This window comes from Thamnophis elegans, unplaced genomic scaffold (genome assembly GCF_009769535.1).
Source record: "Thamnophis elegans isolate rThaEle1 unplaced genomic scaffold, rThaEle1.pri scaffold_201_arrow_ctg1, whole genome shotgun sequence".
NCBI lineage: Eukaryota > Metazoa > Chordata > Lepidosauria > Squamata > Colubridae > Thamnophis > Thamnophis elegans.
In genome coordinates this window covers 1-23,151 of record NW_022473670.1, presented here as the reverse complement: position 1 = coordinate 23,151, position 23,151 = coordinate 1, and the positions used below count along the sequence as shown (strand labels likewise).

Here is a 23,151-nt window from a genome sequence, read left to right as displayed (position 1 = left end):
GAAAATCAGCCCGTTAGGCCAGTTGATAAATCTTCTCCCTCCGTCCTTGACTTACGACCACAATCCCGCCCGATATTTCTGTTGCTAAAGGAAACCCTTGCTTTGCCCCATTTTATGACATTTCTGGCCGCGGTTGTTAAGTGAAGCCTCGCAGTTGTGATGTCGTTAAGTGAACTTGGCTTTGTCAGAAGGTCGCACAAGGGGAATCATGTGATTCCCCCGGGACACTGCAGCCGTCATAAATGTCGTTAAGTGTGAAAAGCAGTCATTTTTTTCAGTGCTGTTTAGTGACTTCGGTCACGAAATGAACGGTTTGAAGTAGAGGGCGATCTGTATGTGGGATTCTCTCCTTCATCATCCACAGCCAGCGCTTCTGGTGGGGGATGATGGAAACCAGAGTGAGAAGACGGTTTCTCCACAAGGTCAAACAAAATGGTTTCCAGACAATTATAGACAGATAATCCACAACTCACAACCACAACCCCTGTTGCTCAGCGTTAGTGTGTCGGTTAAGCGAGCCCTGCCTGATTTGACTATTCTTCCCCCAACAGTCGTTAAGTGAATCACATGGTCATTAAGCAAATCCAGCTTCCCGCCCATAGACTCTGCTTGTTGGAAGCTGGCGGAGAAGGCCGCAAATGGCGATCGGGTGACACACACATACCCCGGCCTGCCGCAACTGTCACGAATCCATGCCTTGCCTGGATCACATGATCGCAGGGACACTGTGACGGTCGTAAGTGTGAAGCCTGCTCACCAGTCACTTGTTTCAGCGCTGCTGTTAACTTCAATTGGTTCTTAAATGAGTAGTTGGAAGTCAAAGACACCTCCCTCCCGGACTGATGTTTCTCATCCTTGAACGTTTGAAGATGGGTGAACTTCAACTCCCAGAATTCCCCACTGGGGAATTCTGGGAGTTGAAGTCCACCCATCTTCAAGGGACTGAGATTGAGAAACGCTGCAGTGGAGAGACTTACAAAATGCTCTCACCCAGCTCCCCAAACATGGCCAACCCTCTGAAGTGAACCCAAAAGATTCTTCTGTCCCGAGGACCAGCCTATAGATTTCCACTGTTCTCCTCTCCTCTGCCTTCTGCGCGTCAGGCACTGGACCCAGCTGTTCCTCCTCTTCCTCATCAGCCACTTCCAGACCTGGCGGCTGTTGACTCTCCATCTGAGGGCTGACGGGTGGCCTAGGCTCCCTCACCCTCTCTCGACCCACCTCACTCCCTACTTCACCCCACCATCCTGCCCTATAGCCCTGCTCACCTGTAACACCTGGTCCATTAATTCTTGCAACACCTGAGGGTTGGGGTGCGTTTCCTACACAAGGAAAAAGAGTCACAAGTCTCCTTCAACTCTTTGCATGGACCCCTAAAGGTTCTCTAGCAGACCCCGTCCGTCCCGCCACCAGACCGACTTGGTCTCACGTCCCCACCGCCCCGTACCGAAAGGACAAGGGTCAGCTCTGCGCGGAATAGCATGACGTCCACGGTGACGGATGCCACTTGAGGAATGTCTGGCTCGGCCTGGGAATCTGGGAAGTAAAGCCCGTCGGTCTTTTGTTCCGAATAGCCGTACAGCCGGAGGACGTCTCGCCCACCCTGCAAGAAGAGAAGGCGTCATTTTGGCAAGCAAAGGGGTGACACATACAAAAACGCATACGAAACAGAGAGAAGAGCCGAGGTGGCGCAGTGGTTAAATGCAGCACTGCAGGCTACTTCAGCTGACTGCAGTTCTGCAGTTCAGCTGTTCAAATCTCACCGGCTCAGGGTTGACTCAGCCTTCCATCCTTCCGAGGTGGGTAAAATGAGGACCCGGATTGTTGTTGGGGGCGATATGCTGACTCTGTAAACCGCTTCGAGAGGGCTGAAAGCCCTATGAAGCGGTATATAAGTCTAACTGCTATTGCTATTGCTATTGCTAAGAAGGTGAGAGAGTGAGAGAGAGAGTGAGAGAGAGAGAGAAAGAGGGAGAGAGAGAAAGAGAGAGGGGGAAAGGGGAAAAGAGAGAAAAGAAAGAGGGGGAGGGAGACAAAGACACAGAGAAAAAGAGAAAGAAAAAGATAGAGGAAATAAGAAAGAGGGACGGAAAGAAAGAGAGAAAGAGGGAGAGCGACAGAGAAAGGGAGGACAGAGAGAAGAGAGGGAGAAAGGGAGTAAGAAAGAGAAAGAGGGCGAGAGAAAGAAAGGGAAAAGAAGAGATCGAGAGAAAGAGAGAGGGAGGGAGGAAGGGAAAAAGAGAGAGGGAGAGAAAGGGAAGGAGAGAAAAAGAGAGGAAGAGAAAAGAGAGAAAGAGAGAGGCGGGGACAAGGAGAGGGAGAAAGAGATATTTAGCCAACATTTATTCGTTGCCAATTCTTCTTTAAAACATTTGGACATCGTTGGGAAAAGAAAGAATAATTTCAGCAGATCCATTCCTTCATTTCAGCAAAAAAAAAACCTGTATATTATATACAACAAGTGTATATACTGTATATTTTTTAAAAAAGGAAATTTCATTCGCCACAACACCCTCAAACTGGCATTATAAAGTACATAGTATTTCTCAACCTGGGACGCTTGAAGAGGGGTGGACTTCAACTCCCAGAATTCCTCAGCCAGCATGGGGGAATATGTAGGGCCCTTTTATGACTCGTGGACTCCAACTCCCAGCATTCCCCAGCATAGCATGGCTGACTCGAGAATTCTGGGAGTTGAAGTCCACCCCTCTCTTCAAGTGGCAAAACACTGTTTTAAAGGCTTTACAGGCCAGATTCACCTCCAGAGAAGCTTGTGGATTCTAAAAATTGATCCCAGATCCCCTCCCAGGGGAGATCCCTGCCGTTCTCCATCTGTAGGGAAAGCGGGAAAGCCCCGTAAAAAATTAACAAAAATCCCAGGAGATTTTTCTGCTAACGGTAGACAGCAAGCCGATAAACCTTGGGAAAATTTGGGGATTCCCGGAATCCGGTTATTTCTCGTAAGAAAGGATCACCTGACGAGGGATCTGCCCCTTCCAAACCTGATTTCTTAAAACATTATCGAGGCTTTCAATCCATTCTCTGGAAATTCACCCGATTTGGAAAAGAAAATTGGAATTTCATTCCCGGTTCGATTTTGGGAAGCTCCTATGAATTATTATATATATATATATATATTTGAAGCCTTGGGATCTTCTCCAGCGTAACACTCAAACTTTAAATCCAGCGGGACCGCCGCCAAGAGAAGGGATCCAGTTTGGCAGGCAGGGGAGGGGTGGGGGGGGGCTTACCTGGATAGTGTCCACCGTATCTCGGAACACCGGATTGTTAAATTTGACCATTCGCCAAAAATAAGGTTTGCGAGGGTTCAGAAGATTCCGGCCGTATTTCTCCAGGATTTGGAAAGCGGTGGAGATCATGCGGAGATCTACCTGGATCTGAAGAGGGATTGGCAGTTCAGCAATGTCTCCCCCCCCGCCCCCCCGCCCCCCCGCCCCAGAAGCCGTAACCGGTTGTGGGTTCGAATGCGGCTGGCTTCCGAGGAGTTCCCAGAAGCACGCTTCGTTCAGCTGGCCCTCGGCTTACATCCGTTCCTATAGCGACTGTTGGACGTTATAACGGCACTGGAAAAAAGTGACTTAGGACCAGTCCTCGCACTTAGGACTGGTCCTCGCACTTATGGCTGTATTAGCATTCCCACAGGGTCACATGATCCAAAATTTGAGGCTTGGCAACTGGCAGGTATTGGGGGGAAAAAACAGTCCCCGTTTTGTGACTCTTCCGAGCTTGGTTTCCAGCTAGCAAAGTCGAACGGGGGAAGCCAGATTCGCTTAGCGACTGTGCGATTCACTTAGCGACCGCAATGAGAGAGAAAAAAAGAATGCCAAAACGGGTGCAACTTGCTAGAACGGCCCCTCGCTGAGCCAGGGAAATTCTGGTCGCATTCGTGGCCATTAAGTCAAAGACGACCTGCAATCAGCCCACCCAAATTGCTTGTCTTGAGGACTAGAAGCTTTGTTTTGGAGATGGGAGGTCTGAGGAGCGTGTCACTAAATTCCCCCAAACCGGGGAATGGAAAGAAATGAACCCCATATCGTACCTGGCCCCTTACACCTAGCCAGACTGCTTCCAAACTGAGTTTAATTGCATTTCTATTTATTTATTTGCGTTCATTAATTCATTAATTATTAATTTATTAATTTATATGCTGCCTATCTCACTGTCAAGGTTGACACTCTGGGTTGCCTGCGACAATATAAAAACATCATATAAAACAATAAGTACATTTTTTTTAAAAAAAGGTTTCTGCTTAATTTTCAGCTTTTGCAAAGTCAGTTTCTTCCCATCAATGGGTTGAAGTAACATTACAGGCGGGCATTCAACAGGTAAAGCATCCCACATGGGGAAGTCTATCGTCCCTTTTATCCACGCCACACTTACTCCAGGACGTTTTGAGGGCAGTTTTCCTCTCCCCGCAAGGAGTAAACGGAGCATTACGGGCAGGCATTCAACAGGTAAAGCATCCCACATGGGGAAATCTATCGTCCCTCTTATCTACTCCACATTTACTCCAGGACATTTGAGGGCAGTTTTCCTCTCCCCGCAAAGAGTAAATGGAGCATTACAGGCAGGCATTCAACAGGTAAATTATCCAATGTGAAAATTACTCACCCTCTTACCCACTCCTCACCTGCCCCTTGATGTTGGAAACACAGTTTCCTCCTCTCCAATGAGTAAAAGTAGCATTTCAGGCAGACATTCAGCAGGTAAAGCATCCCACGTGGGGAAATCTGTCGTCTCTTATCTACTCCTCATCTACTCCATTATATATGTGGGCATTTTTCCTCTCCCCGCAAGGAGTAAACAATGCATTACAGGCAGACATTCAACAGGTAAAGCATCCCACATGGGGAAATCTATCATCCCTCTTATCTACTCCCGTGACCCGTCAAAACCGCGCTCGACTAAGCCGCGCCCGATTAAACCGCGGCGCTGACGTCATCAACAGGGCGACAACAGCCAGCGCGGAGAAAGAAGAGCGCTTTAAATAGCGCTTTGAAAGCAAGCCGATTCAACTTAAAGTAAGGGTTAGGTTTAGGGTTAGGTTAAGGGTTAGGGTTAGGTTTAGGGTTAGGTTAAGGGTTAGGGTTAGGTTAAGGGTTAGGGTTAGGTTAAGGGTTAGGGTTAGGTTAAGGGTTAGGGTTAGGTTTAGGGTTAGGTTTAGGGTTAGGGTTAGGTTTAGGGTTAGGTTAAGGGTTAGGGTTAGGTTAAGGGTTAGGGTTAGGTTAAGGGTTAGGGTTAGGTTTAGGGTTAGGTTAAGGGTTAGGGTTAGGTTTAGGGTTAGGTTAAGGGTTAGGATTAGGTTTAGGGTTAGGTTAAGGGTCAGGTTTAGGGTTAGGTTTAGGATTAGGTTTAGGGGGGTTAGGTTTAGGTTTAGGGGTTAATTTTAGGTTTAGGATTTACAGCGTGCTTCTGTCTCCGCGCTGTTGTTGCCCTGTTGATGACGTCAGCGACGCGGTTTAGTTGAGCGCGGTTTTGTGGTGGAACCATCTACTCCACATCTACTCCATTTTGAGGGCAGTTTTCCGCTTCCCGCAAGGAGTAAACAGAGCATTACGGGCAGACATTCAACAGGTAAAGCACCCCATGTGGGGAATTTATCGTCTTTCTTATCCAGCAGTGGGTTTCTCTTATTTTTATCACCGGTTTGCTGTGCGCGTGCATGCTTGCTTCACGCATACACCTTCCGTGCATGCATCCAGCCAGAAAAACATGTCTAAATAGGACGACATCTCCATTACTGGTTCGGCCGAATTGGCGGAATACCACCTCTGCTCTTATCTACTCCTCATCTACTCCATGACATTTGAGGGCATTTTTCCTCTCCCCGCAACGAGTAAACGGAGAATTACAGGCAGACATTCGACAAGTAAAACATCCGGAGTGGGGTCCACCCTCCCCCTCACCTCACCTGCTCCTTGACATTGGCTCGCAAAATGCCCTTCGGGTCGATTTTCAGGTATTTCTGGGCCGGAGACAAAGGCGCTTCCACCAGGCGCTGCAACAGTTCGGCGTTCTGTTCGGAAGGATTCTGGATCAAGGCAGTGACCAGCTGGTTCCGAAGGGCCGCGAATGCCTGCGCGGCCTCCCCCATTGCTGTCACACACAAACACACAAAAATCCAACGTGAAATGCCGCTTTGGCAATCGCCGGCAAATTGGAAAATTCCTTTGCAGGGCAGAAAAAGCAACATTCCTTTGGAAACCAGGCGCAGGGACTCAGGTTACAACAGCCCTACGAGGTAGGCCAAAGGCGAAGTTTTATGCCGAGGAAGTCTATCTGCAAAAAGACCCCATCTTACGGCAGTCCGCTTAGCGACCATTTGACGTTACGGCAGCGCTGGGAAAAAAAGGACTTAGGGCCCTTTGTCAGACACACAACCTTTGTGGTCACGAGATCAAAATTCAGAGTCTTGGCCACGGCCTCGTATTTATGACGAGGAGGGGTGTCACCTGATTTCCCTTTGGCGACCTTATGACTGGCACAGTCAACGAGGAAGCCAGATTCACTTAACAACCATGTTACTAACCGAAGAACTGCAGTGATTCGTTTAACAACTGTGGCACGAAAAGTCCAATACTGGGGCAAAACCCACATAACAACGGTCTCACTTAGCAACGGTAATTCTGGGCTGAATTGTGGTCCTAAGTTGAGGACTCCCCGCAGTCTGAATCAGAGTTGAATTCTGTCAATGGGCTAGGGAGTTCTAGCAATTGAAGCCCACTCCTCCTGACCTCAAGAGACCTCAGAAAATATTATCTTCTCTACATATAATGTATATAATGTGTTTGTGTGTGCGTGTGTTCCAGTATAACTCTGGAACGCCTTGAACAATTTCAACCAAACTTGGTACACAGGTAACTTACTCTCTGGAAACAAATACTGGGGGGGTAGAGGTGGGTTGCTCCCGGTTCGGTCCAGATCGGGCGAACCGGTAGTAGTGGTGGTGGGAGGCTCCCCCCACCCGCCCGGACGATTCTGTGCATAAGTGTCGCGCGGCCAAAGTTTTCCAGCATAACTGTGGAATGCCTCGAGCAATTTCAACCAAATTTACTCTCTGGAGAAAAATAGTGTGGGGGTTAAGATACCCCTAACACCCCTCGGGTGGGTGTTCTGTTAAGATACAGCTTGTTGTGTCTTAAAATGGCTTCTACTGTGCAGTGGAGTTGCCATGGTAACAGCTTCACGGTACTCTACAAGGGGGCTCTCTCTGGTAAGGGGGGAAATCCAACATTAGAAATTACGTTTGGTCCACACATTCCCCCCCCCCGCCCAAATAAATACGCGGGCAACGCTGAATTATCAGCTAGTAAATGATAAAATCGGCTCTTTCTCTCAGCCCAGCCCACCTCGCAGGGTTATTGTTGTGACGAAAACAGAAGGAGGAAGGAGGGTTAGGGACACTTACCCCCAACCCCTTGAGTTACTTACAAAATACAGGTAGTCCTCGACTTACAACAGTTCATTTAGTGACCATCTGAAGATACACCAGCACTAAAAAAAAGTGACTTAGGGCTGTTTTTCACACTTACGACCGATACACCATCCCCCATGGTCATGTGATCAAAATTCAGACGCCTGGCAATTGACTGATACTTACGACGGTTGCAGTGTCCCAGGGTCACCTGACAAGGAAAGCTAAATGGGGGAAGCCCGATTCACTTAACAACCACGTTTCTAACTTAACAGCTGTAGTGATTCCCTTTAATGACGGTGGCAAGAAAGGTCGTAACGTGGGGCAAACCTCAATAAATGTATCACTTAGCAACATAAATGTCGCTCTCAATTTTGGTCCTAGCTTGAGGACTACCTGTAATAAGGTCAGGATAAACATATAATAATAATAATAAATAGTAATAACTAACAACAGCAACAAGAACAATGATAATGATGATAATAACAACAGCAACAAGAATGATAATGACACTACCACTAATAAAAAATTTATGATTTTATGATTAAATATTTATTTAATATTTAATAAAATAAATTGTGTTTATTATATTTTATTATTATTATTATATTTGTAATACATTTTAAAATGTGCAGTTGACTGAGTTTCATGTTTAATGAATAAAATATAATTTTAATCATCTTATAATATGTAATATAATGCAATGTAATGTTACATAGTATATATAATAATAATATATAATAATAATTTTAAGAAGATACTTGGTTGATGATACCTAGGATGCTGGCAGCAATCCATATCAACAATATCAACTGCCAGTCAAAATGTATTTGTGGTATTTTTAAATGTTCAATTGACTGAGTTTCCTGTTTAATGAATAAAGTATATAATAATGATGATGATGATGATGATGATGATGATGATAGTAATAATAATAATAATATTTTAACACCCCATTTTTAATACTTTTTAAAATGTTCAGTTGAATGAGTTTCCTGTTTAATGAATAAAGTATATAATAATGATGATAATAGTAATAATATTTTAACACCCCATTTTTAATACTTTTTAAAATGTTCAGTTGACTGTTTCCTGTTTAATGAATATTAATAATAATAGTAGTAATAATAGTAATAATAATAATAACATTTTAACACTACATTCTGAATACTTTTTAAAATGTTCAGTTGACTGTTTCCTGAATATTAATATTAATAATAGTAGTAATAATAATAGTAATAATATTTTAACACCCCATTTAAATACTTTTTAAAATGATCAGTTGACTGAACTTCATGTTTAACGAATAAAGTATATAATAATAATAACAACAATAACATTAATATTTTAACACCCCATTTTCAATAGTTTTTAAAATGATCAGTTGACTTGAGTTTTTAATGAATAAAGGATATAATAATCCTAATAATAATATTTTGACACCCCATTTTCAATAGTTTTTAAAATGATCAGTTGACTCGAGTTTTCTTTTTAATGAATAAAGGATATAAAAACCCTAATAATAATATTTTGACACCCCATTTTCAATACTTTTTAAAACGATCAGTTGACTTGAGTTTTCTTTTTAATGAATAAAGGATATAAAAACCCTAATAATAATATTTTGACACCCCATTTTCAATACTTTTTAAAACGATCAGTTGACTTGAGTTTTCTTTTTAATGAATAAAGGATATAATAACCCTAATAATAATATTTTAACACCCCATTTTCAATACTTTTTAAAACGATCAGTTGACTTGAGTTTTCTTTTTAATGAATAAAGGATATAATAATCCTAATAATAATATTTTGACACCCCATTTTCAATACTTTTTAAAACGATCAGTTGACTTGAGTTTTCTTTTTAATGAATAAAGGATATAAAAACCCTAATAATAATATTTTGACACCCCATTTTCAATACTTTTTAAAACGATCAGTTGACTTGAGTTTTCTTTTTAATGAATAAAGGATATAATAACCCTAATAATAATATTTTAACACCCCATTTTCAATACTTTTTAAAACGATCAGTTGACTTGAGTTTTCTTTTTAATGAATAAAGGATATAATAATCCTAATAATAATATTTTGACACCCCATTTTCAATACTTTTTAAAATGATCAGTTGACTTGAGTTTTCTTTTTAATGAATAAAGGATATAAAAACCCTAATAATAATATTTTGACACCCCATTTTCAATACTTTTTAAAACGATCAGTTGACTTGAGTTTTCTTTTTAATGAATAAAGGATATAAAAACCCTAATAATAATATTTTAACACCCCATTTTCAATACTTTTTTAAATGATCAGTTGACTTGAGTTTTCTTTTTAATGAATAAAGGATATAAAAACCCTAATAATAATATTTTGACACCCCATTTTCAATACTTTTTAAAACGATCAGTTGACTTGAGTTTTCTTTTTAATGAATAAAGGATATAAAAACCCTAATAATAATATTTTGACACCCCATTTTCAATACTTTTTAAAACGATCAGTTGACTTGAGTTTTCTTTTTAATGAATAAAGGATATAATAACCCTAATAATAATATTTTAACACCCCATTTTCAATACTTTTTAAAATGATCAGTTGACTTGAGTTTTCTTTTTAATGAATAAAGGATATAATAATCCTAATAATAATATTTTGACACCCCATTTTCAATACTTTTTAAAACGATCAGTTGACTTGAGTTTTCTTTTTAATGAATAAAGGATATAAAAACCCTAATAATAATATTTTGACACCCCATTTTCAATACTTTTTAAAACGATCAGTTGACTTGAGTTTTCTTTTTAATGAATAAAGGATATAATAACCCTAATAATAATATTTGACACCCCATTTTCAATACTTTTTAAAACGATCAGTTGACTTGAGTTTTCTTTTTAATGAATAAAGGATATAAAAACCCTAATAATAATATTTTAACACCCCATTTTCAATACTTTTTAAAACGATCAGTTGACTTGAGTTTTCTTTTTAATGAATAAAGGATATAATAATCCTAATAATAATATTTTGACAACCCATTTTCAATACTTTTTAAAACGATCAGTTGACTTGAGTTTTCTTTTTAATGAATAAAGGATATAAAAACCCTAATAATAATATTTTGACACCCCATTTTCAATACTTTTTAAAACGATCAGTTGACTTGAGTTTTCTTTTTAATGAATAAAGGATATAAAAACCCTAATAATAATATTTTAACACCCCATTTTCAATACTTTTTAAAATGATCAGTTGACTTGAGTTTTCTTTTTAATGAATAAAGGATATAAAAACCCTAATAATAATATTTTAACACCCCATTTTCAATACTTTTTAAAATGATCAGTTGACTTGAGTTTTCTTTTTAATGAATAAAGGATATAAAAACCCTAATAATAATATTTTGACACCCCATTTTCAATACTTTTTAAAATGATCAGTTGACTTGAGTTTTCTTTTTAATGAATAAAGGATATAAAAACCCTAATAATAATATTTTAACACCCCATTTTCAATACTTTTTAAAACGATCAGTTGACTTGAGTTTTCTTTTTAATGAATAAAGGATATAAAAACCCTAATAATAATATTTTAACACCCCATTTTCAATACTTTTTAAAATGATCAGTTGACTTGAGTTTTCTTTTTAATGAATAAAGGATATAAAAACCCTAATAATAATATTTTGACACCCCATTTTCAATACTTTTTAAAACGATCAGTTGACTTGAGTTTTCTTTTTAATGAATAAAGGATATAAAAACCCTAATAATAATATTTTAACACCCCATTTTCAATACTTTTTAAAATGATCAGTTGACTTGAGTTTTCTTTTTAATGAATAAAGGATATAATAATCCTAATAATAATATTTTGACACCCCATTTTCAATACTTTTTAAAATGATCAGTTGACTTGAGTTTTCTTTTTAATGAATAAAGGATATAATAACCCTAATAATAATATTTTGACATCCCATTTTCAATACTTTTTAAAACGATCAGTTGACTTGAGTTTTCTTTTTAATGAATAAAGGATATAATAACCCTAATAATAATATTTTAACACCCCATTTTCAATACTTTTTAAAACGATCAGTTGACTCGAGTTTTCTTTTTAATGAATAAAGGATATAATAATCCTAATAATAATATTTTGACACCCCATTTTCAATACTTTTTAAAATGATCAGTTGACTTGAGTTTTTAATGAATAAAGGATATAATAATCCTAATAATATTTTGACACCCCATTTTCAATAGTTTTTAAAACGATCAGTTGACTCGAGTTTTCTTTTTAATGAATAAAGGATATAAAAACCCTAATAATAATATTTTGACACGCCATTTTCAATACTTTTTAAAACGATCAGTTGACTTGAGTTTTCTTTTTAATGAATAAAGGATATAATAACCCTAATAATAATATTTTAACACCCCATTTTCAATACTTTTTAAAACGATCAGTTGACTTGAGTAATGAATAAAGGATATAATAATCCTAATAATAATATTTTGACACCCCATTTTCAATACTTTTTTAAATGATCAGTTTTCTTTTTAACTAATAAAGGATATAATAACCCTAAAGATAATATTTTGACACCCCATTTCCAATACTTTTTAAAACGATCAGTTGACTCGAGTTTTCCTTTTAATGAATAAAGGATATAATAATCCTAATAATAATATTTTAACACCCCATTTTCAATACTTTTTAAAATGATCAGTTGACTTGAGTTTTCTTTTTAACGAATAAAGGATCTAATAATCCTAATAATAATATTTTGACACCCCATTTCCAATACTTTTTAAAATGTTCAGTTGAATGAGTTTCCTGTTTAATGAATAAAGTATATAATAATGATGATAACAATAATAGTAATAATAATATTTTAACACCCCATTTTTAATACTTTTTAAAATGTTCCGTTGACTGTTTCCTGTTTAATGAATATTAATATTAACATTAGTATTAGTATTAATAATAATATTTTAACACCCCATTTTTAATACTTTTTAAAATGTTCAGTTGACTGTTTCTTGTTTAATGAATATTAATATTAACATTAGTATAAGTATTAATAATAATATTTTAACACCCCATTTTTAATACTTTTTAAAATGTTCAGTTGACTGTTTCCTGTTTAATGAATAAAGTATATAATAAGAATAATACTATTTTGACATCCCGTTTTCAGTCCTTTTTAAAATGTTCCGTTGACTTGAATAAAGTTACACAGTGAGGAGGAGGAGGAGGAGGATGAAGAACCACCAGGGGAAACTTTGGGAAGGGGAAGATTTGGGGGACGCCCGAAAGGAGAAGAGGGGGCGCGTTGCAGGGACTACAAAGACCTTCTCCCGCCGCCACCACCCCTTAAGACCGCGAGTCGGGGAGCGATGGGAGTTGTAGTCCAACCCTCCTAAGGAGGAGGAGAAGCCGTTGCCAAGAGAGGATCAGCCCCAGCCCCGCAGCCCCCCCGACCCCGCTCCCCAAAGCCCCGGGTTCGAACCCAGGGCCGGGAAAGAAGAAGGACGGGATCGGCCTACCTTGCAAACAGGGTTTTTTTTTTCCCCCACCCCGCCTTGGCGCGAAGAAGAAGAAGAAGCCGCCGCCGGGAAGACGGGGAAGAGCCGCCCCGCTGGAAACCGAAACCGGAGCCCGACACAAAAAGGCCGAGAAGCGACCTCCGGGGACGCGGAGGAAGAACTACAAGGAGTAGTAGGGAGGCCAAGGGGAGTCGGGGAAAGGAGGCCTCTGAGCATGGGCAGAGCGCCCGAGGATCTCCCCCTCCTCCCCCCCCCCCAATAGGAAGGGAAAGGCCGTTGGCGAGGATGGATGGATGTGGATGGATGGATGGATGGATGGATAGCAGCGACGCACGAGGAGGAGGCGCATGTCAGGCCCTGAGCTCCCTTTCCCCAGGCTCGCAAAGGGGGGGACATGAGGGAATGCCACTTTCCAAAGGCCGGGCCCTCACCTCCACCTGAGGGGAAAGAGGATAGGAAAAAGGAAAGGAAGATTTTAAAAAAAAGGGAAGAGGAGAGAAGGAAAGGAAGATGGAAAAGGACAGGAAAGGAAGATTTTTTTTAAAAAAGGAAAGGAGAGGAAGATAGGGAAAGGAAAAAGAAAGGAAGATAGAAAGGGACAGGAAAGGAAGATTTTTTAAAAAAAGGGGAAGAGGAGAGAAGGAAAGGAAGATAGAAAAGGACGGGAAAGGAAGATTTAAAAAAGGAAAGGAGAGGAAGATAGAGAAAGGAAAAGAAGATAGAAAAGGACAGGAAAAAGGAAAGGAAGATTTTTTTTAAAAAGGGGGAAGAGGAGAGAAGGAAAGGAAGATAGAAAAGGACAGGAAAGGAAGATTTTTTTTAAAAAAGGAAAGGAGAGGAAGATAGAGAAAGGAAAAGAAAGGAAGATAGAAAAGGACAGGAAAAAGGAAAAGAAGATTTTTAAAAAAATGGGAAGATGAGAGAAGGAAAGGAAGATTAAAAAAAGGAAAGGAGAGAAAGATAGAGAAAGAAAAAGGAAGATAGAAAAGGACAGGAAAGGAAGATAGAAAAAGGGAAGAGAAGGAAAGGAAAATAGAAAAAGACAGGAAAGGAAGATAAAAAGGGAAGGGAAGAGACAGAAAGGAAGATTTTAAAAAAGGAAAAGAAAGGAAGATTTTAAAAAAGGAAAAGAAAGGAAGATTTTAAAAAAGGAAAGGAGAGGAAGATAGAGAAAGGAAAAGAAAGGAAAATAGAAAAAGACAGGAAAGGAAGACAGAAAAAGGAAATGGAAGGAAGATAGAAAAAGGGAAGAGAAGGAAAGGAAGATAGAAAAGGACAGGAAAGGATAAAAAAGGAAAGGAAACAAAGATAGAAGAAAGGAAGGAAGAAAAAAGGAAAAAGGAGGAAAGGAAAGATAGAAAAAGTAAAGGAAGACAAAGGAAAGGAAATGGAGAGAAAAAAGAACGAAGGGTGGGGGGAAGAAAAAAGGAAGGAACGAAAGGAGGGAAATAGAAATGAAGGAGAAGAGGAACGAAAGGAAAGGTAAGAATGAATGGAAGAAATGAAATACAAAAGCAAGAACATAGAAAGGGAGGAAGGAAAATAAGGAAGGAAAAGATGAGGGAAGGAAAGAGCGGTAGGAATGAAAGAAGGAAAGAAATGAAATACAAAAGCAAGAAAAGAACACAGAAAGGGAGGAAGGGAGGGGAAAAAAGGAAGGAAAGAGGAGGGGAGGGGAGGAAGGGGTGGGGCGAGGCCTGAACGGAACGTGGGAATGTGAAAGTGAAATCGACTTCGCGGCCAGCCGAAAGCGAGTCGTCTTCTCCCGCGGACACCATGGCCAAATCCTGCACCTCCAACTTCCGTGTCGGCAAAGAGACGCGCGAGAAGGTTCGGGGAAGGGGGGGGGGAAGATCCGCAGAACGTGTGAACGGGGGTGGGCGGGAGATACGAGTTGCAAAAAAAAAAATCAGGGAAAAAAATGGGTGGGGGAGGGGGTATCTCCCCCCCCTCTTTATTTTTAACATCTCCTGCCTCTGAGCATGGGCAGAGCGCCCTTCCCTTCCCCAGTTTGCTAGCAAGAAGGTCGAAAAAAGTTGCTTTTTTTAAGGGTTCGAATCGCGGTGGGGGAAAAAACTCTGCACAGGCTCAGAGGCCTGGAGGGGGGGAGGGAAAAAACACCAAGAGGAGAAAATAAATAACATTTGGGTTTTGTTTTGGCATGGCAACAAAACTTGCTACTTGTTTGTGTCTTTAAAAAAAAAAAGAGGGGATTGATTTTTGTTGATTCACGTGTGGATTTCCTAAGGGAGTTTGCCAACTTTTGAAAAAGTTGGGGGAAAAGGAGGAGGAATAGTTCAACCAATCGGGGGAAACTTTAAATCAGTGTCTCCCCCCCCCACCTTCCCCAACTTGGACTTCAACTCCCAGAATTCCCCAGCCAGCCTAAAGGGAATTCTGGGAGTTGAAGTCCACAGGGCTTCAAACAGGCCAAAGTTTGGGGGGAAAACAACTCCTTGAAACGCTGAACATGACTTTCCTTGGGAACGAAAGATCGGAGAAACATTCGATTGAAAACATTTAAATCGAATCTCCTAGCTGGGAAGGAAAAAAAAACAAGCGCTTTTCAAATTCTTGGGTTTTAGCCAGAATCGATTCGTTCCGCCCTGACTTCATTCTCTGAAAATAAACCAACTGAGAATTGCAAAGTCAGTGTGACATGCCAACGCTGCTTATAAAATCTTGCCTTCCTTTCTTTTTCAATGCCCGGCCACGCCAAGCAATTTCCCCGAAAGAGCCATCGATTAAATTTAAACCTGTTTTGCAAGACGACTTTTTTTTTTTGCAATTTGCAATTTTTAGCCTGTACTTTTGGGGGATCGAAAAACAAATCTTTCTGGGCTGTTTAAAAGGGGATTTCCGTAGTTAAGTCTCGAGGTTTCAATATGTCTTCCCCAGAAAGCGGTTATTGCTAGAGTCAAACGTAGGAGGGAAAAGATTAGCTTGTTCAGGGTTGCGTTTGCATTTTAGGGAGGTTTTAAAGATATTTTTTCTGTTTCTGTGGGAGATTTTCTTAATTAAAAAACCAAACCTCAGTATGAAGAAAATAGATGTTTACAGTATAAGGAGTACAAGAAGTCTGTTCACTTCTGCTAATTATCTATCTATATCTATATCTATCTAACTTCTATCTATCATCTATCTATCATCTATCTATCTTCTGTCTATCTATCTATCTATCTATCTATCTATCTATCTATCTATCTATCTATCTATCTGTCTATCTACCTACCTACCTACCTACCTACCTACCTACCTACCTATTTATCTTCTATCTATTTATTATCTATCTGTCTGTCCATTTATCTATCTTCTATTTATCTTCTAACTTCTATCTATCACCTATCTATCTATCTTCTATCTATCTACCTACCTATTTATCTTCTATTTATTATCTATCTGTCTGTCCATTTATCTATCTTCTATTTATCTTCTATCTATCATCTATCTATCTATCTTCTATCTACCTACCTATTTATCTTCTATCTATTTATCTATCTTCTATTTATCATCTACCTACCTACCTACCTTCCTACCTACCTACCTACCTACCTATTTATCTTCTGTCTGTCTGTCTGTCTGTCTGTCTGCCTGCCTGCCTGCCTACCTCTATCTATCTATCTATCTATCTATCTATCTATCTATCTATCTATCTATCTATCTATCTATCTATCATCTACCTACCTACCTACCTACCTACCTACCTATCTTTATCTTCTATTTATCTTCTATCTACCTACCTATTTATCTTCTATCTATTTATCTATCTTACATTTATCATCCATCTATCTTCTATCTACCTACGGATCTATCTATTTATCTTCTGTCTGTTTGCCTGCCTGCCTGCCTGCCTGCCTACCTACCTACCTACCTACCGGCTATGTGTGTGTGTGTGTGTGTGTGTGTGTGTGTGTGTTCGTTCGTTCCAGCATAACTCTGGAAAGCCTCAAGCAATTTCAACCAAACTTGGTACACAGATGACTTCCTCTCTGGAAACAAATACTGTGGGGGGTAAGACACCCCTAACGCCCCTCGGGGTGTGTGTTCTGTTAAGATACAGCCTGTTGTGCCTTCAAATGGCTTCTACTGTACTGCCGTAAAATGGCTTCTTTTGTATAGTGCAGTGGAGTTGCCATGGTAACGGCTTCACAGTACTCCACAAGGGGGCTCCCTCTGGTAAGGGGGAAAAGTCCAACATTAGAAATTACGTTTGGTCCGGACATTTCCCCCCTATAAATAAATACCCGGGCAACAGAATAAGCTAATACAGAATAAGCATCAGGGATATCACGAACGCCAAATGGCATCCTTTTCAATCCTATACAGACAGTCCCCGACTTAGGACCACAGTGGAGGATTCACATTGCTAAATGAAACATTGGTTAAGTGACTTTTAGCCGCTGTTGTTAAATGAATCGTTGCAATCCTTAAGTGAATCACACAGTCATTAAGTGAATCCAATGTCTCCGCTGACTGTGCTGGTCGGACGGTCACAAAAGCGGTATACGCGCCCAAGGGACCCTGCGCCCCGTCGCAAATGTGAGTCGGTTGCCCAGCATCCGAATTTGGATCATGTGACCACGGGGATGCATGAAAAAAATGGTCGTCATCCACTTTTTTCAGTGCTGTCGTAACTTTGGGACGGTCACTAAATACAACTTAGTTAGTTGAGGGCTACCAGTATTATGATGCCAGAGGTTGGTGTATGTTACGGAGGCTTTTGGCTCTGAGAAGTAATGTGGCTATCTCACAAATACCCTTTAGGGGATCTGGCATGGAGCAAGGGGGTTGGCCTAGATGACCTCAAAGATCCCTTCCAAGTATGAGTTTTGCCTAGTCACCAAATGCTCTTGGTGGGCCTATATAAATCAGTAGGATTATACAGCCATAAACCTAGTTTTATTTATATATAAATAAATAAAGTGCGGTGGGCAGCAGCTGCCAAAAAAGCCAACACAGTTCTAGGCTGCATCAACAGAGGGATAGAATCAAGATCAGGTGAAGGGTTAATACCACTTTATCATGCCTTGGTAAGGCCACACTTGGAATACGGCATTCAGTTTTGGTCTCCACGATGTAGAAAAGATGTGGGGATTCTAGAAAGAGTGCAGAGAAGAGCAACCAAGAGGATTAGGGGACTGGAGGCTAAAACATAGGAAGAACGGTTGAAGGTATGTCTTGTTTAATGAAGAGAAGGACCAGGGGAGACATGATAGCAGTCTTCCAATATCTCAGGGGTTGCCCCAAAGAAGAGGGAGTCAAACTCTTCTCCAAGGCACTTGAGGGCAGAACAAGAAGCAATGGGTGGAAACTAATCAAGGAGAGAAGCAACTTAGAATTAAGGAGAAATTTCCTGACAGTGAGGACAATTAATCAGTGGAACAACTTGCCTCCAGAAGTTGTGAATGCCCCAACACTGGAAGTCTTTAAGAAGATGTTGGAGAGCCATTTGTCTGGAATGGTATAAGGTTTCCTGCCTAGGCAGGGGGTTGGACTAGAAGACCTCCAAGGTCCCTTCCAACTCTGCTATTGTATTTGACATACATAGATACATACATACATACACACACCATATATTATGTTTTTGCTATGATGCTGTCCTGATATCTTCAGTCAATCAGTGATACTTTTTTTGCTGAAAAAAACATTAGAATTATTCTGGATTTCCCCCCCTCCCCCTTCCAAAAACTTTTTTGTTTTTGCATTTGGGGAATGAATGAGATTTTTTTTCACATGATCTCCTGCAATCTTTCTGTGCTGCTCTAATCCACTGGTTACAATCGGTCTCATAATTTCCTTTTCTTTCTTTAGATGGCTCTTTTCAGAGAATTGCTTTTGAAAGAGGTAAGTCTCTACTGCGCAACAAATGTTCAATAAATATTGGATATTTTCCCCCTTCCCAGGTAACTAATTCCCCCCTCCCTTTTTCTTCCTTCTTTCCTCTTCTGTTCCTTTCCTTCCTTCCCTTTTTTCTGTCTTTCCTACCTTCCTTCTTTCCGCCTTCCTTCTTTCCCTTCTTCATTCCTCTTCTGTTCCCTTCCTCCCTCCTTCTCTTTTCTTTCCTTCCCCTTTTTTCTTTCCTTCCCTTTTCTTTCTTCTTCTGTTTCCTTCCTTTTCTCTCTCCCTCTTTCTTTCTTTCTTTTTTTCTTTCCTCTCTTTTTCTTTCCCTGCAGGGTGAAGAATTCCTTTGCACATTTTTACCTTCCAAAATATTTCAGTTGGATAAGTTTCTTAAGGTAAGTGAATATCTGAAACCAAAGATTTATTGGCAGGGCATCTCTGTGTGTGTGTTTTCTTTAACAGCGTAACTCCTTCTCCACCCATCTAGGAAAATTCACTAAACGTGCAAGATTTGACCACTCTTAAAGCTCCTTTGGAGATCCCTATTCCAGACCCCCCACCCAAAGAAGACGAGGTGAGTTATGGGGGTAGTTCTCTCCTTAGCTCCCCCCCCCAATTTAATGTAACTTTTAAGAGGTGAGAAATGTTATTTATGCATCGATATATTTTATTCCTTGCAGATGGATACAGAAAAAGAGGAGAAGGAAGGTAAGGATGAGGAAGCGAGGGAGGCAGGAAGGAAAGGGGGAAGGATAGAAGAAAGGGAGAAAGGAAAAAAGAAAAAAAGAAAGAGGAAGGAAAGAGAAAGAAAGAAGGAAGGAAAGAGAAAGGGAGGAAGGAAAAAAGCAACAGGAAGGAAAGAAGGAAAGAGAAAGGGAAGGAAAGAAAGAGAAAGGGGGGAAGGAAAAAAGAAAGCAACAGGAAGGAAAGATAAAGGGAAGGAAGGAAAGAGAAAGGGGGAGAGAAGAAGGAAAGGAGGAAGGAAGGGTGGAAGGAAAGAAAAAAGAAAGAAATAGGAAGGAAAGAAGGAAAGAGAAAGGGAAGGAAGGAAAGAGAAAGGGGGAAGGAAAAAAGGAAGGGTGGAAGGAAGAAAGGGAGGAAGGAAGAAAGAAGGAAAGAATGGGAGGGAAGAAAGGAAGGAAAGTAGGAAAGAGAAATGGGGAGGGAAGAAGGAAGGGTGGAAGGAAGGAAAGAGAAAGGAAGGCAAGAGAGGGGGAAGGAAGAAAGGAAGAGTGGAAGGAAAGAAGAAAGGGAGGAAGGAAAAAAGAAGAAAGAAAGAAGGAAAGAATAGGGAAGAAAAAGGAAGGAAAGAAGGAAAGAGAATGGGGGAGGGAAGAGGGAAAGGAGGAAGGGTGGAAGGAAAGAAAGATGAAGGAAGGAAAGAAAGAAGCAAGGAAAGAAGAAGAGGAGGGAGGGAGAAATAGTGGAAGGAAAGAAGGGAGGAAGGAAAAAAGAAAAATGAAGGAAGAAAAAGAAAGGAAAGAAGGGAGGGAGAGAGGAAGGAAAGAGAGAAAGAAAGAAAGGAGAAAGGAGGAATGGATTTTAAAGTATTTCCCAGCATTTGATGGACTTAATTTCTCTTCTCCTCTGATTCCCAGCTCCAAAGTGTGGTTATCTTAAAGGAAACGAAGTTCTTATTTCACTTCTGAATCGCGTGAAACCTGAAGTTCGCGAGTTTAAAGAAAAATGCATTTTGGTAAGTGGGCCGAACGGGGGGGTCTCCTCCCTCCCCCAGTTCCGATTGGCCAGGAGTTTCCTCGCGGTTGTGCATCGGCTGAACAACGAAGGGGATTTGCGCTCCCCCTCCCTGCAAAATCACTTCCATCTTCCCTTCTTCCTGATTCCCGCCGTTAGGTCACGACCTGGATCCAGTTCATGATCCCCAAAATTGAGGATGGCAACGACTTCGGGGTGGCGGTTCAGGTAACCAGAATCGGGGGGGGGGGGAATGGGGACTTTCTCCGCCCCGCCAAACTTTTATTTCCCTGGCTGTGGGAATCTCCTGGCTGGCACACCTCAACCGTTTCCTTCCTGTGCAGGAGAAAGTGCTGGAACGTATCACGGCGTTGAAGACGAAGGCTGAAGCTTTCCAAACCACCATGGCTAAGTACGTAGTCCCGAAGGGCCGGCACGGAAAGGAGGCAAAGCTGTGGGATCTGGGTTCCAGGGTAGCGGGAATTGTCCGCTGTACTCGGGCGCTGTTCGCTCCTGTTGGTGTTCCTGCGCCCCAAAACTTTGACCAAACTTCATGGGGGTCCTTTCTCACCTTCGTAGTGTCATGCATGTCAGAATCTGTGCTTCTTGGGGTACATCATAGACAGGGCTTCCTTATTAACTGTGCGCGCAAGCATCCTGGGTAATCTTTCCCTTAGCCAAGGTGCTGGCCGCCGGAGAATCAAATCAGAGGAGGGGGCATGGGAGTCAGGGTCAACGTTAAAGCAACCTGAGAGCGCGCGGGGAGGTGGGGGGAAGCCTGGGCCATCCATCAGCCCTCTGATGGAGAGTCAACAGCTCCCAGGTCTGGAGGTGGCTGATGAGGAAGAGGAAGAACAGCTGGGTCCAGTGTCTAATGCACAGAAGGCAGAGGAGAGGAGAACAGTGGAAATCTATGGGCCGGTCCTTGGGACAGCTGCTAGTGAAGCAGAAAAGACAAAGATAGGAGAAAAATAAGAATAAGCATTACTGATAGAAGAGAATATTTGTAGCTCAGGGTTGAATCGTCAGGTTCTTCGGTGCTCTATGAGGTTGGTTGCCTTCTTGTAGACATTTCTTCACCCAGTTGGGTAACATCAGCAGTGTTAGCGGGAGTGGGAATGGTGGAGGAGGAAAGGAAAGGAATGTGGGGGGGAGGAGGAGATGAAGTAGAAGAAAGAAGAGGAGGAGAAAGATGAAAGAGAAGAAGGAGGAAGAGATTAAAGTGGAGGAGGAAGAGGAGGAGTCCTTCGTCCTTGTTTTCGTGCAGACCTTTCATTACCAAACTAGGTAACATCATCAGTGCACCCACCCCACCCCACACAGAAAAGGCATTGTTAGGTAAATTTCGGCTCTCTGGAGCAGTGACACAATCAATAAAGCTAAAAAAAAAACAAAATGAGAGGAAGACAAATTGATGTTGAAATCAGAAGATGAGGATTGAATCCATCTGGAAACAGCGACAGGGAAGTGATTCTGGAATTCTAGTACACGTCGAATGGTGCGGTGGCCTAGAGGTGGTGCTCTCGCCTCACAATCAGGAGGCTCTGGGTTCGATCCTCGGTAGAGGCAGATATTTTTCTCTCTCTGGTCAGGATGAGAATTTATCTGCTGAAGATAACTCCTCATTGGCAACAGGGCGAGCAGCCGGCCAGTAAATGCTCGGCTCCATTCCCTTGTCCAAATTCCACTCCACAAGGGATTATGGGTCATTAAAAGAAGGTGATGATCCCTTTGTCCTTTTTCATCTAGGAGGGTCATGGCCTTATATATTTATTTTCTTTGTAGGCACTAGTTCAGAGAAAGCTATTTTCGTGTGTAGTTGGGAAACTGGGTGATTGTAAGTTCTAGCCTTGCTTTCTCGTTCTCGTAGATATTTTCTGGAGCGTGGAGATGCGGTCGCCAAGGCCTCCAAAGACACTCACGTGGTAAGCGACGCAGAGAGAAGATTGCAAATTACTTGACGTCTGTTGGGTGACAGGTCTGATAGGAAAATTTGGGGTGTCCTTTTTTCTCCATCCCCTCCCAACTAAAGGCAGGGAGAAGACCTGTGGTGGGCCGCCTAGCAGCCAATGGAGCTGGCAGCCAATTCGGACAGTGAGGAGGTTGGGGAGGAACCTGGGCCAGTCCTGGAGTCTGGGGAAGGCTCTGATGAGGGCTCTGTGTCGGAGGCAGATACGGGATCAGGGCCGTCTGCCAGTTATCAGCTGCCTTCGGAGTCAGACATCAGTGAGGCAGAAGAACAGCTGGAGCCTGTTCCCAGTGTGCGTATACACAGAGCTGCTAGAGGAAGGGAACAGCTAAAGAACAGGGGTCAACTTGAGAGTAAGGCCGCAGGTGGACGGTGAATGGCCCCTCCCAGAGGAAATAAAAGAGGAGCGACAGGGGAGTGGAGTTTGCAGGAGTTCCCTTCATTGGTTCGTGACTCTCCGAGACTCCTGGCTAAGTTGCGCAGAGATCGGCCTGGCGGCTCTCCAAGCCAGATAAGGTCTGTGACTGTAAATCCTCCCTTGAAAGACTTTGCTGGATGTGAAGGAGCAGAATTCACAGCAAATTAATAAAAGGGATTTTTTTTGTCGGGACCAGGAGTTTGCTTCAGCCTCTTCGGAAGCTTCGGTCAGAACAAGA

General features: G+C 41.5%; 2 protein-coding genes across 3 annotated transcripts in view; one reads left to right on the top strand and one right to left on the bottom strand.

Moving 5' to 3' along the window:
- RNF31 (ring finger protein 31) overlaps positions 1–13,480 on the bottom strand; it is a 44,165-nt gene extending 30,685 nt beyond the window's left edge. Inside the window, exons 1-5 of one of the 2 annotated variants that reach the window (XM_032238458.1) lie at positions 12,991–13,480; positions 5,933–6,117; positions 3,252–3,398; positions 1,448–1,603; positions 1,269–1,322 (exon numbers count right to left, since the gene is read on the bottom strand). In XM_032238458.1, coding sequence (XP_032094349.1) covers positions 1,269–1,322; positions 1,448–1,603; positions 3,252–3,398; positions 5,933–6,115 — 540 coding nt within the window. In that variant the 5' untranslated portion in view covers positions 6,116–6,117; positions 12,991–13,480. The remainder of the gene's footprint in view (positions 1–1,268; positions 1,323–1,447; positions 1,604–3,251; positions 3,399–5,932; positions 6,118–12,990) is intronic. The other variant, XM_032238459.1, reaches the window with a different exon arrangement.
- Positions 13,481–14,678: 1,198 nt separating this feature from the next.
- Positions 14,679–22,487, top strand: LOC116523358 (proteasome activator complex subunit 2-like). The gene is made up of 9 exons (XM_032238457.1): positions 14,679–14,820; positions 18,802–18,834; positions 19,164–19,226; positions 19,319–19,405; positions 19,512–19,539; positions 20,430–20,527; positions 20,686–20,754; positions 20,871–20,938; positions 22,397–22,487. The coding sequence occupies exons 1-9, from the start codon at positions 14,767–14,769 to the stop codon at positions 22,485–22,487; spliced, it is 591 nt and encodes a 196-aa protein (XP_032094348.1). The 5' UTR covers positions 14,679–14,766.
- Positions 22,488–23,151: the final 664 nt, after the last annotated feature.

Coding starts and splice junctions, on each gene's coding strand:
- LOC116523358 (XM_032238457.1), top strand. CDS start 14,767: ATGGCCAAATCCTGCACCTCCAACTTCCGTGTCGGCAAAGAGACGCGC. Junction 19,540..20,429: donor AGAAAAAGAGGAGAAGGAAG/GTAAGGATGAGG, acceptor TCTGATTCCCAG/CTCCAAAGTGTGGTTATCTT. Junction 20,528..20,685: donor TTAAAGAAAAATGCATTTTG/GTAAGTGGGCCG, acceptor TCCCGCCGTTAG/GTCACGACCTGGATCCAGTT.